Source organism: Phodopus roborovskii, unplaced genomic scaffold (genome assembly GCF_943737965.1).
Source record: "Phodopus roborovskii unplaced genomic scaffold, PHOROB, whole genome shotgun sequence".
NCBI classification, from domain to species: Eukaryota; Metazoa; Chordata; class Mammalia; order Rodentia; family Cricetidae; genus Phodopus; species Phodopus roborovskii.
Genome location: NW_026126447.1, coordinates 33,310,523 through 33,323,982, shown reverse-complemented (window position 1 = coordinate 33,323,982; position 13,460 = coordinate 33,310,523). Strand labels below are relative to the sequence as shown.

Sequence of the window (13,460 nt, the reverse complement as noted above, 5' to 3'; positions counted from 1 at the left end):
CTCTTCAACTCTGTGACTGGTTTTTGTGCCCTTCAGACATAACATCCCCGGCAGTGTGACAACACAGACAGGTCCTCCTATGCCAGGCTCATCTCATCATCCTCACCCAAATTAGAAGATCCTTTCCCACGTTCACTCTGTCCAGCAGGCATAGCTGAGAAGCTCACGTTGTAATTGGGCCGGTTCTGGGGGGAGGAGTGAGGCATACCGGACGCTGGCTTAGGCTGTGCCTGCTGCCAGTTGTAGCCGGCTGGCTGCTGCCACCCTCCACCCATCGGCTGGGGGGATGCTTTCTGTGGTGAGCTGAGAGGTGGAAATCCCCCACCTAATCCAGTTGGTGTGGTGGGTTTGCTGGCAAATGAAGAGCTACCTGTGGGGGAAAAGGGAGAGAGGAGGTAAGCCTGTCTGGAGTAGCTTCAAACTCGTGTGGAAAGGCATTGCTTGCCTCCCTAAAAGGTAAAGAAATCACAGGCATGTCTGTATATCTGTTATTTCCTTAATCAGGCCAGTGGTACTTTTAAGTAGTACCCTCGCCTCATTCATTTCTTCAGATGAACAAACAGTAACTCAGAATACTTGAGTGTTTTTTTTTTCTATAACACTCCGACAGCATATGGCAGAACACTTGAACTAGACCTTCAGTCCCAGCCAGAAGAGCCAGACTGTGTCACCCTGCCCAGCCTGCCTTGTTTTAAGCAAGCTTTATTTCAAAACTACCATGTGATGAGAGCAGAGGATAAAACAAATGGCCTCTTTAAGGTTCTGCTTAAATGTCAATTATTAGGATTAACTGTCAATTGCTATAAGGAAAATCCTGCTTAGGACACAAGAGTAACTATAAATGTTTTTAGAATATTACAAATAGGTTCCAATTTTACACTGCTTGCATTCCTCTGTAGGAGGGCTAGTACTTGCGGAGGTAAAATGAGAAGCTGAAATATCATGATCTCCATTGATCCTTTAAAGAGCCTAAATAATGGTGATATAATAAAACAGCTAACACTCATATAGCTCTTCATAGTGCATCAAGTGTAGGTAAATAGTATCACTGGGTTGGTTTAAAGATGAGGGACTCAAAGCTAAGGTTCATTGACAAGCTCATGGTCACACAGCTGGTTAATGGAATGCCCTGACTGTGGGGATTTTACCTCTGCACCCAGAGTCTCACATTACTCTCAAAGCTGAACTGCTACTAAAACTCACCCCTAACTGTGTCTTTCTTCTACAGCTGTGTCCTTTCATTAGGACCCTGAGACTCCTCTTCCCTTTCACACTAGGATGCTGTATTATAGCTATTGAACCCGATTGAGTTCAGCAGTGGCACTTATGGACCATTCACTCTGTAACGCCTGTATTCTAAGTCACCCACCATCAGGGAGGTTGCCCATAATTTCCTTTTGTGGTCATTGTCCTTACCTGGCTTAGATATCAGGATAAAACTGGGTGTATACCTTTCCTTATTTACAGAATGCTTTAGAGCAGGGTTGGCACTACTTACTCTGCAATGCTCTGGTGTAATTCTACCATGAACATCTGGGCACAGAGTTTTTCAGATGCAGATTTTTTTTTTAGATCATTGTTTCAATTTCCTTGCTTGTTACAGAGCCACTTGAATTGTTTTTCATTGTCATTTAACTTTGTCAAGTCAAATTATCTAGGATTACAACCATTTCTTTTAGAGTTTCCAATTTAGTGGAATATACATTTTTAAAGTATGTCCTCATGAATTTGTGAATTTCACTGATATCTGTTGTAGTTTCTCATTTCTCATCTCTAATTTCATCAATGTGGATCTTCTCTTTCTTTAGTTTGGTAAAGGTCTGCCCACCTTATTTTTCAATTCCTCTCTCCATTGATTTATTTCTTGCACTGCTTCATTCATTTCTATTTTCATTAATTTATGCCCCAATCTTAATCATTTATTTCCAGCCACTGCTTTTGTATTTGGCTTGCTTTGGGCTGAGAAGGAAGAATTCTAACAGGATATTTGCTCAAAGCCTTCCTCTCTTCCCAGTGGTAAAATCTTCACTTTTCTATGAATATCACCAGAAAATTCCCTTTACAGTAAAAGTGTATTCCCTAAACCCCTGTGTAGTCCTAGTGGCTCCTGGTTTTGTTGTTGTTGTGTTCTGCTGTTTTTATCAAATTATAATCCCATCCAAGGCTCTCTGGAGTCGCTCTATGACCTCATTAATGGAAAAGGAAGCAAAAAAGCTTCTGGCAACCCTTTGAGATATAACTTGAAAGAAAGCAAAACAGTCTATACAGCTATGTGGTGATATATTATTTATGTTTTAATAAATATTGCCTGAAGGATCAAAATGCAAAGCCAACTATACTAATCAGCTAGAAGCTGGGCAGAGTTAGGGCACACCTTTAACCCCAGCTCTCAGGAGACAAAGGAAGATGGATCTCTGTGAGTCTAAGTCTAAGGCTACCCGGGGCTACACAAGATTGAATCAGTCTAAAAGAGAAACAGCTCACACAAAGGAGATCTCAGCACTTGGGGAGATCTCAGCACTTGGGATCATGTACCCTTTTTTTTTTTTTTTTTTTTTTTTTTTTTTTTTTCGAGGCAGGGTTTCTCTGTATTACTTTGGAGCCTGTTCTGGAACTAGTTCTGTACACCAGGCTGTCCTTGAACTCACAGAGATCTGCCTGCCTCTGCCTCTCCAGTGCTGGAATTAAAGGCATATGCCATTAACCAAATCTTTAGAGGTATATAAGATAGGAGCAGATAGTCAGTGTGGAACATTTTGGTCTCCAGCCACATTGAGGACAGGATTGCTTCAGCCTGGGTATAGATAAGAGCTACTGGCTTGGCTACTTTGCTTCTCTGATCTTCAGCTTGAAGCTTGAAGATTAGGCTCTTGGTTTTTAGTTTCTGTGTTACACTCTTCTTTGAGAAGCCCACACCCACTGTCTCAAACACATCTCAATTTCTTCCCCGGTGTCCCCCTTTCTCTTTAATACTAGTGCTTAACTCCAATTCCGCTTTGAGTTGAGGACAAGGGTCCAACTTTACCTGACTTGAGGTCTTAAACAGATTAAGGGAAATCTTGTACTGTTATAGGGACAGTGTGGAGCTGTGCCTCTGTCCCTGCCACAGTTGACATTAGAATAAAGTATTATTCAGATCTTAATCAGGTAAGTTTATACCTAGTGTTCCCAGGTCAGCGAAGGGATCCAGAGTCTGGGGTTTGGTCTGATGGGTAGGGGTGCCATGTGTTGAGCCTGTCGGGCTGGTGGCAGCTGATTTGCTTCCCATTCCAAAGCCCCCTGAAAAGTAATGGAGATGGATGAAAGTGAGTGAGTTCCTTGGGACAGGATGCTGGGAGTCAGGCCACCTGCTCAGTTGCTCTAAGGCAAATTAGGATAGGGTTTGGAAACACGTGAGAAGTCCCTGCATATTATTACTCTGATTCATGTGAGTGGCAACATGAAGCAAGGGCAAGACATGGATCAGGCATCCACTCTTCCCTGGCCATACATGTTATTCCCCATGTCTATCTCTCCCATCCCAACTTTCTATTTCTTCAGACATCTGGAGTCAGGCTGGATTTGAATTCCCCCTACCCAACACCCTGGGAATCTTCCTTACCATCTTTCAACCACAACATTCTTAACTTTAAAAAAAATCATGAGCATCTATTTTATGTGTGCATGGATGTTTTGCCTACATGTATGTCTGTGTATCATGTGTCTGCAATATCCACAGAATCCACAAGAGGGCCTCAGGTTCCCCGGAAACTAGTACTACAGCCAATTGTGAGATGCCATGTGGGTGCCAGTAATCTAACATGGGTCCACTTCAAGAATAGACTGTGTTCTTAACCACTGAACCACCTCTCCGGCCCCTAAACTTGAAAGAAAAAAAAATAAATAAAAATGACTGGCAATAAAAGCCAAAAGTAGACAAATGGAACTAGAAAAACCTGTATAAGGGAAATAGCTGACAGAAGTAAAAAGTCAAGTATACAATGGGGGACAATATTTGCCAACCATTATTCCGATAAGGAGTTTGAGCCCAAATATATATAAAGCAACTGCCACTTACTGATAAATTGACAGATGACTTGATTTACAAATAGGCCAAGGATATTCCTCCACAGAAGACTGATAAATGATCACTAGGCATAAAAAGATTCTCAACATTGCTGTCTTAGTTACTTTTCTTCTATTGCTGTGATGGAGTACTATGACCAAGGCAACTTATAGAAGGAAAACTTTATTGGGCTCATGGTTCCAGAGAGTTAAGAGTCCATGACCATCATGGTGGGGTGCATGGCGGCAGGCAGGTTGGTGCTGAAGCCATAGCTGAGAGCTCACATACTACTATCCACAAGCATGGAGCAGACAGTTAACTGGGAACAGGTGGGGTTTGGAAACTTCAAGCCTACTCCCCGTGACACACCACACCCTTCTCAAATAATTCCACAGACTGGAACCAACTATTCAAATATATAAGCCTATGAGTTCAAATCACTACAGCCACTAATTATTAGGGGGAATGCAGATCAATAAACAATGAGACGTTAACTGCCAGGACTGGCATTTATCAAAAAGAAAATAAGTGTTTGTAAGCATGAGAAGGAATTGGAATTCTTGTACACTGCTGGTACAGTTACTGTGGGAAATAGTGCACAGGCTCATCACAAACTAAGGTAGGACTATCATGTTTCAGCAACCATGTTCCTGGGAATATATCGAAGGTATTAATCAAAATAAGGACCTTAAAGAGGTATTACACAACCATGGCCACTGGAAATGGAAGGCAGAAAAAAATGTAGTGGATGTGGACAGGGAAATATGAGCTAGGCTTCAAAAGAAAGAAATGTTCTCGTGGATAAGCCTTGGGACATTCCGTAAAATGACATAAGCCACTCACAAAACCACAGATGCTGTGACATTCCACTTAATAGGAGACCTGTTCAGTCAAACTCATAGAAAATAGGGCGCTGCTTCTCCAGGGCTAGGGAAGGGAAGCCATGGAGGCTAACCCTTGGCGGGTGTAGCGTTTCGTGCATGAGCAATGAGAGAGGATACATCTACACTGTGTTACTTTTACATTCATTCTGCTGTGTGGAATGCACAAACACCATTAGCCCCATTTCTCAGATAAGAAAACTGAGGTTGAGACTTAGCCAAAAAGAAAAAAATTCCAGGACAGTCTAAGTGGTGGAACCAATTCAGATCCATCTAATTCTATCATTGAGAGAGATAGATGCATAGCAAATGAGTCCCATAAAGTTAAATCACAGATACACATATAAATACATATACATATAATATGTATTTATATTTAACTTTATAAGTTATTACTATATATAGCAATAACTATTTATAGTAATATACAATATACATTTATAAAAATATAATATATAATTTATGTAAACATATTATGTCATCAAATGCATTGAGAAAAGTCTGGTAGAATGTAGATCCGGCTACATTAAGAATGACCCAACTTCACAGCAGACTATAATATTCCAAGCATCCACCTCATCTTGGGTGAAGGACCATGTGTTTGCCACTGGTCACTGGTATGCAAAAAATAACCTGCTGATCTTTACCTGGTTTGGTATGCCAGTCCCATCCACCAGCAACATCTGGTTGGATGTTCACAGCAGGTGTGCTGGAAGCTGCAAATAGAGAAGATGAATGAGAAGAAGACAGCTCAGAGCCCCCTCTTCTGAGTTTGCATAGGACAAAGTTGTCTCCTCTGGTCTGCATGGCTTCACATGGCTTCTCAGTACCTAAGGGATTCATTCCTCCTCCTGGGCTTTTACCCTACTCTGCAACAAGGATAGTTTCTTCTTCTGTGCATGCTCATGAGAGCTTGGTAGAAACCATAAGTTATGTGGGTTCATCCTTTGGCTCACCTTTGTGTTGCCTCCATTGCCACCCACTTGGAATTATAATTGTGCATGTGTCTGTCTTCATTTAATGTTGAGTTCCTTGAATGCAAGAACGTCTTATTCATCTTTCTGCACCCCACTAATACACTTAATATTCTGCACCATGCAGAAAGAGGGAAAATATCCTTAAACTCATCCAGCTAACTTAGCACTAACAAGGGCACCAAAGCATGAGCCACTTAGAACTGGGATCTTGTTTTCTCTTCATCTGTGGCATGGATTGAAAAGGATGAGCCATTCAGATCACTAATTGGGCAAAAACTGTGTCTCTCACTATATTAGTGGCAGATATGTGTCCACTGTCACTCAAAAAGAAACCCTTTAGAGCTTCAAGAGAGATCGGTCTGACCTCTTAAGAGGTTCTGAGCAGAACTGAAATGAAATGTGCTACTGTGGGAGAGACTCCTCCCCAGCACTTTGTCCATAGAATCAGCAATAGAGCACAATCACTAACCTAGCATTATAAGTGGATTGAAAATACACACACACACACACACACACACACACACACACACCACAGACACACACACCACACAGACACACACCATACACACTAAAGATACACCACACTACACACATAGACACACAGACACCACACACACACACACCACATTACATAGACACACACAGAGACACACAAATCACACCACACTACACATAGACACATTCACCACACACACACACACCACACACAGGACCCAAGGCACCAGGACCAGCATTCTAGGCTCCATAGTCACTTGTTTTATTTACCCACTGTCAACATATCGTGTACCTTCCTATCAGGTAGTTAATTAAAAAGCACACACTATTATCAGTGACAATACCTCTTTCCTTTCTGCTCTTCCCTGCTCTGACTTCACAGTAATCCATGAAAAAGAGGTCAAATGTAGACAGCCTTGTCAACATTTGCCATCTGGCGTCCTCTACATTCTGATGTTTGTCTAATATCCATCAGGGTAAAAATGAGGCAAAGAGAGAGGAAGACAGAGGGAGAGAACCCCAAGGGGCTGGAATGAGATAGTAAAGAGAAAAACTGGGACATGACATCCCAGGCATGAGGGTGGTAGAGTAAATGGGGTACATAAAGTTGGCTCTTACATTGGGTGAAATAAGGAGCCATTATGAATTCACAGGTGACCTAGATTACATGTAAAAGAGAAAACAGTGATAACGTTAACTATCACCCCTGCATTTGAAATGTGGAAAAACAGCATTCCTAAATCAGCAAAACATGATGTTAATTTACTGAGCAGATAACTCAGATATTATTCTAAAGAGTGACTGTTACAAAAATATTAAGAATCCCTGCATTCTTCTATAGTGCAATCAACTTTGGAATCTTGTGTTTGCTTTATGCATAGAGCACATTTCAAGTCAGACTAACCATGTCTCAAGTGCTCTGTGGCCACACACAGCTAGTAACTGTCACATTAGATAGATTTGCTCCTATACATCTGTGCGGCATGTCCCAAACTCTGCTATGGAATGCCAACATCATATTTTACTAACTTGAGAATCCTATTTTTTTTCACATTTCAAAGATTTCTGTAGCTAGGATATAACTTCCAATTAATTAAAAGTGGGAGCATTTTTCCTTTTTTTGTTTTTTTTTTTTTTTACTGGTACATAAAGTAATAATGTATGTTATAATCAATGATGATTTATGCTTCTAGGTATGTAGCGCTAGTGTAAAAATAAGCAGAAACCCACAGCCTAATGTTTTCAGGACCACAGAGAAACCAATTGAGATATTAAGTGAGTCTCTTTCCAATAAGATATTCCAGAGTTTTTAATATGTTAATGAATTGTCTTTTCAAACACACACACACACACACACACACACACACACACACACACACACAGATGCTTTTACTTTCACATCTCAGTACTCAGTGTTGTCTTGTGGAAAACCATTCCATTATTCCATTAAGTGCCACAGAAAACACTTTCTTACCATGCACTGTAGGGGAAGGACTTCTCGTGGGCTGCAGAAAGGGGTCGCTAGAAGCACTGGATGTGTTCAGAAAGGAGCCTAACAAATCCTGGCCTGGTGGCTTAGAGGGGGCTCCAAAAGGGTCAAAGGTGGCTCCTAGAAAACAAAGGGAAAGTACATTTCTTTATCCTGCCAGTTGGCTGTTGTATAGATATAGAAGGGCTGTTGCAGTCACAATAGCCAAAAACCTGAAAGACCAGGCTTGTGCTTGCTTCCCGACCTCCCTCACTTCTTCCTAGACTTAGAACTTCCTCCAGAACTAACAGTGGGTCCCGACATGACAGGGTTCAGCCCACCCATGTAGATGAGAGAGTCTGGATTTATTAGAAAAGCTGTAACTCTAAATGAGGGTCCAAGTAGCTTTTATAAATCCTGTGTGTATGTATAGTGTGTGTGTGTGTGGGGGGGGAATAGGGGTATAGTATGCATGGTGTGTGTGTGTGCGCATGGTGTGTACTATGTAGGAGATATATGGTGTAGGGGTGTATTGTGTGTGAGAGAGCGTGTATGTGTGTGGTGTGTGAGTTTAGAGAATATGTTGTGTGTAGTGTGTATATATGATGTGTATCATGTTGGGGGATATGATATGGGGAGGTGTTGTGTGTGTATGGTGTATGTGTATGTATCGAGAGAGAGGGAGAGGGTGAGGGAGAAAGAAAGTACAAAACACCACGCAGTGCACATATCTGTCCTCATCTGTTTAAGGCTGTCTTGTTTTTCTGCTGTGTACATCAGGCCAGCTAGCCTGGAGGCTCTGGACTTGTCTTCCTTTACTTTCCATCCCTTGCAAAAATGCTGGGATTACAGATGTTCACATTACACATTCAGCTTTTATGTGCGTTCTGGGGGGAAAGGGGTTCAGACTCAGATTCTGACACTTGTGTGGCAAGTTGTTTTACTCAATGAGTCACCTCCCCAAGCCAGTTTTTGAAAATCTTAATAACATAAAACCAGCAAATCATAATTACAGGCTAGCTAGAAAACAAGGTCAACATAGATGAATCAGTGAGCTGCCCAATCTATGTATAGACTACAGGGGTTCACTGACTACCGAGTGTTCATGTAAAAGGAATTAATGGGAAAATAACAGGCTGGGGGGGGGGGGGAGTGGCATTACTATAAAGACAAATAGCAGAAAATCCCACTGGCAGGACTAGGGATGTAGCTCAATTGGTAGACTGCTCGCCTACCATACATGAAGCCTTGAGTTTGATCTCCAGTGCCGTGTAAGACGAGGCATGGTGGTACATGCCTGCAATCCCAGCATTTAGGATGTGGAAATGGGAGGATCAGAAGTTCAAGTTCATCTTAGGATACACAGTGAGTTCAAGCTCAGTCTGAGTTATGTAAGCCCATGTCAAAAGAAAAGGACAGTCTTGCTAAGTAGGACTTTCTTTAACTTTGTTTTCAAGTGACCTTCAATTCACTTGAAAGCTAAAAATGGAATAAAATGAGAGCAGTGAGTGAAGCTGCATTCTCTTGAGTCCATGGGATTCAAGCATTCCTAAAACACTGACTCAGCAGCCAGCTAGGAGGAGCTAGAGAAAGCTGGGAGGAAACTAGCAAGGTTGGGGTCCCTGGTTGTCAGCAAGAGTGAAGCTTCCTGGGGCTCTACTGTGGTACAAGACCTCAGTTTCTTCCTGGCAAACAGAAGTGCTGTCACCTTCACTCAGTCCTAGGGAGACTGAAGTTCAAGTCCAGGAAACACTACACCAGACTCACAGCTCCAGGCTCCAGGTAATCCCCACAAACATCAGTCATAAAATGAATGTGATGCCTGCCATTCACAGGGCTGCATGGATTTCTTACTATTGAGCAAAGATACAAACCTCCTTGAGCTACCCTAAAGTGAGATGTCACTTCCAAAGCTGTAGGCACCAAACTGATGACAGCCTGCTTCCTGGAGTGGGGCTGACCCATTCTAGAAATAGAGCCTGAGAACCAAAGCAGTGAACCAACACTTCCCACTGTCACAATACAGTGGGGCATGTAGCTCACAAGTTTACAGCTATGACGTCATTGGCACAATGCTCTCCCCACACCTGTGGGGCAGCAGATCAGCAATATTTGCACCATTTCAGACAATGTAGTCCAGGATGCACATCCTTTACCCTGCTTAGTATTCACGAGGCCTCATCCTCTCTGACAAAAGAACACTGGAGTTAGTAGGGTGACTGTGATTATAAGAGGACAAAGGGGAAGCCCACTGTTTCTACTTGAAGCTAATCAGTGGAGAAGACACAACAGACTTCTTAGATTACTGGAGCACTTTTAATATCACCTTGTTTTAAAAATTCTCTAAGAACCAAAGAGGAAATGTGAATACTACAGATGAAAACTCAAGAGTTAGTCTTTAGCATTATGCCCACTGGCATTATCCCCAACCAAGCAAAGTAAGAAGGTGTTCATTGTTTAGTTTTATTTTTGGGACAGGGTCTTACTAAATATTTCTGGCTGGCCTGGAACTTCCTATGTAGACCAGGCTGGCCTGAAACTGCCAAAGATCCACCTGCCTCTGCCTCACAAGTACTGTGATAAAGGCATATGCTACCACACCTGACCAAATTAAAAAATTTGGGGCTGGGGGTTCAAGACAGGTTTCTCTGTGTAACAGCCTGGCCATCCTGGAAATCACTTTGTAGACCAGGCTGGCCTTGAACTCACAGAGTTCTGCCTGCCTCTGCCTTCCAAATGCTGGGATTAAAGGCATGTGCCACCACTGCCCAGATCAAATTAAACTTTTAACAAGGCTACCCAGATAGCTAAGTGTTAGTCCTGTGATTCAGATGCAGCCATTAATTCTAGACTTGGTGTTGTTTCTTTTTGGAGGGACAGAAAACTTGAGCCTTCCATCTAGGTCTGTCATTAATAGCTAGTATGCTCAGACAGCATATCTATGATTTTATAGACAGAATTAACTGATGTCAACAGTGCCTTCTAGCTATGACATGAATACACCTCAGCATGGGACGTCCTTAGGATAGTTTGCCTTAAAATTCAGCCATGGAACACTGCTGTTTTCTACCTTTGGGTTTTGTTTTCCTGGTGGACCTTTCATCTTTCCTGATAAATCAGAACTGGATGGAAGGAAGCAAAGCACAAAGGAGCCACAATGTGGGATGCAAGCTCCCAGGTTCACATCCAGCCACCACTAACTGAAACTCTTCACATGAATGAGCTCTGTGATTCTAGTTTCCCTTCTCACAAAAGAGGCATCTAGAGCTCCACAAACCAAGACCAACCTGGAGCCTTCAGAGAGGTGAAGGCCTAATGTGAGGGAGGGTTCCAATAGCATCCTCCAAGCCTAAGTGGCTGAGACTCATCTCTTTGCCCTTTCTGACACAGTATCATCTTTAGGGTGACAGTCACAGGGATGGCTGGCTTGTGCTGGTTATTCTGGGGCTGTCATGAATCTCTTGTACCCAGCTACATCATCTTGAAAATGTTAATGCTGTGGCTAACCAAGAAAAGGAAAGGTCAAGTCTGTAGTGGTGTGTCTAGTGAAACCAGCTATGGCTCAGACTCCTTACAGAGTCCGGCCACACTTCTCCTCAACCACGTTGCTGGCCTGATATTCTGATATGACCAAACACTTCTCTGAACAGCAGGGTATATCCAGAAAACAAGATTTCAAAGAAAGTATTATAGGAGGTCTGAGGAAATGCTCTGAACCCACAGGTCAAGCTGGGACCCTGGCTCCATCAATTCCCGGCTGTTTGAACAAATGCTGCTAATTAAAGTAAGTTTCTAGCTCCTCAACTATGAAATGGAGATAATGATAAGATCTGTCTCCTGATTTATATAAGAACCAAGCCATGTCTAATCATGTGTTCTATATCTAGCAAGTGGAGAGTATCACACAGATATCAGCTGCTGTAATAAATAACAGCTCATCCATCTCCGTCTCCAAGCAGAAATAACTAAAGCAGATTCAAGACTCCAGTCCCAAGAAAAGGAAATTAAGAGTATGGAGGTAAGCCTGAGGATTGGGATGCCTGCTGCCATATAGTGTCTTCTGGATGCTACAGGAAAGCAGCACCCGTGACATCTCAACCATATGGCTGGCTAAACCAGACCTGCATAGTGACAGCACTAGTGGGCATGCCAACACAGACAGGAAATCTACAAGGTTCCACCCGTAGGCGAAGAGCTACAGAAAGCCGGAGGCTGTGGAGCAAGGGAAACTCTACTTTTTTCCCCAGGAGTGAGCTCCCTGATAGGTTACCCAATCCCAAGTAGTCAGTCGGAAGGGTATATGAGCAACACTAAAGAGACTCAGTAAGTTGATATAGATGTAGCGATAATAATTAAGAAATGAGAAATTGAATTTGAGAGGGGAGGGAAGATATGGGAGGAGTTGGAGGAGGGGAGGGAGGGGGAAGGTTGAAATAATGCAAATACAGTACTGCTGTGAAGTTCTCAAAAAAAAATTTAAATTAAAAAAAAGGAGTATGGAGTTCAAATATATCCCCATACCTTTCCACCAAAATGACCATGTTTGTATTTTCCTTGTATTCTTTCAAATAACTCTCAAAGAAGCCAGAAAAGTTCAGTTTACTAAAACATTTGAGTTCTACGTGCTTGGCCCAAGAGTTATTCCTGAAGTCTGAGATAACAGAAATATGGAAAGATTACCTTCTCCCATTCTTAGGGTTGGTGACGCAGAGGCGGAGGTGGCAGCGCGGCGTGGTGTGGACTGCGCAGACGCAGGTCCACTAGGATGAAACACATCTTCTACCCCAGCCGGTCCTGCCTGGGCAGGACCTGTGGCACCTCCACCCCCAAACAGGTCACTCAGCAGTTCAGAATTGCTGGGAGGAGCTGCCAGAGGAGAGAAGTTCGTGCTCACATCAGTCCCTTCCAGGCCCAGAAGGTCCACCTCTTCTTGGGGAGGAGGGGCCGCTGGCTCCTGCTCCTTGCTGGGCTTCTTGGCTCCGTGAGGCTTATCACCATTGGCATTGCCATGCGGGCTTGAGAGGGTCAGTAGTTCATCGTCCGACTGCTCACTTTCTTGATTCACCAGGGCAGCGTGGTCCTCCTCACAGAATGACTTTTCTGATTTCTGATCTGAGAAAGGCCAATGTGAAATAAATGATGGGAATACTGACTGCTGGGTCAGGTGAGTTTTGTTATGTGTACATTGTTCTAGAAAGAGAAGGCACACGAGCCCTGCGCAAACAGTGCTTTCAGACCCCTGCCGATGTGATAACCTTTATGTCAGATCATTCTCAGCTGTTTATTCAACATCTGCAAGGCATTATAACATAAGGTCTAAGAGGCAAAACTCTGGGTCCAGGCAGCCTAGGATGGATTCCAACTCCACCCCTCGTGCAACACTGAGCAAGGAAATTTACTTCTCTGTGTCTTGGTTTCCTCCTCAGTAAAACAGGGGTGAAAAATACCGCACAATGCAAGGCTGCTGTGAGAATTACATGAGATGGTAATAAAAAGAACTCAGATCAGTAGCAAGTAGAACCTCAATGCTGATTCCCAGACACGATGTGGTGTGCTACAGAAAATGACAGTAACGCCCAGTCCTTTGAGGACAC

The 13,460-nt window shown here is 42.9% G+C and overlaps 1 protein-coding gene across 6 annotated transcripts in view; it reads right to left on the bottom strand.

Moving 5' to 3' along the window:
- Nucleotides 1-13,460, bottom strand: part of Dnajc6 (DnaJ heat shock protein family (Hsp40) member C6) — a 153,141-nt gene that overhangs the window by 6,754 nt on the left and 132,927 nt on the right. For all 6 annotated transcript variants that reach the window (XM_051188240.1, XM_051188243.1, XM_051188244.1 and 3 more), the window contains 5 exons: nucleotides 12,547-12,978; nucleotides 7,873-8,007; nucleotides 5,574-5,642; nucleotides 3,160-3,279; nucleotides 107-370 (listed from right to left, as the gene is read on the bottom strand). In XM_051188240.1, coding sequence (XP_051044197.1) covers nucleotides 107-370; nucleotides 3,160-3,279; nucleotides 5,574-5,642; nucleotides 7,873-8,007; nucleotides 12,547-12,978 — 1,020 coding nt within the window. The remainder of the gene's footprint in view (nucleotides 1-106; nucleotides 371-3,159; nucleotides 3,280-5,573; nucleotides 5,643-7,872; nucleotides 8,008-12,546; nucleotides 12,979-13,460) is intronic.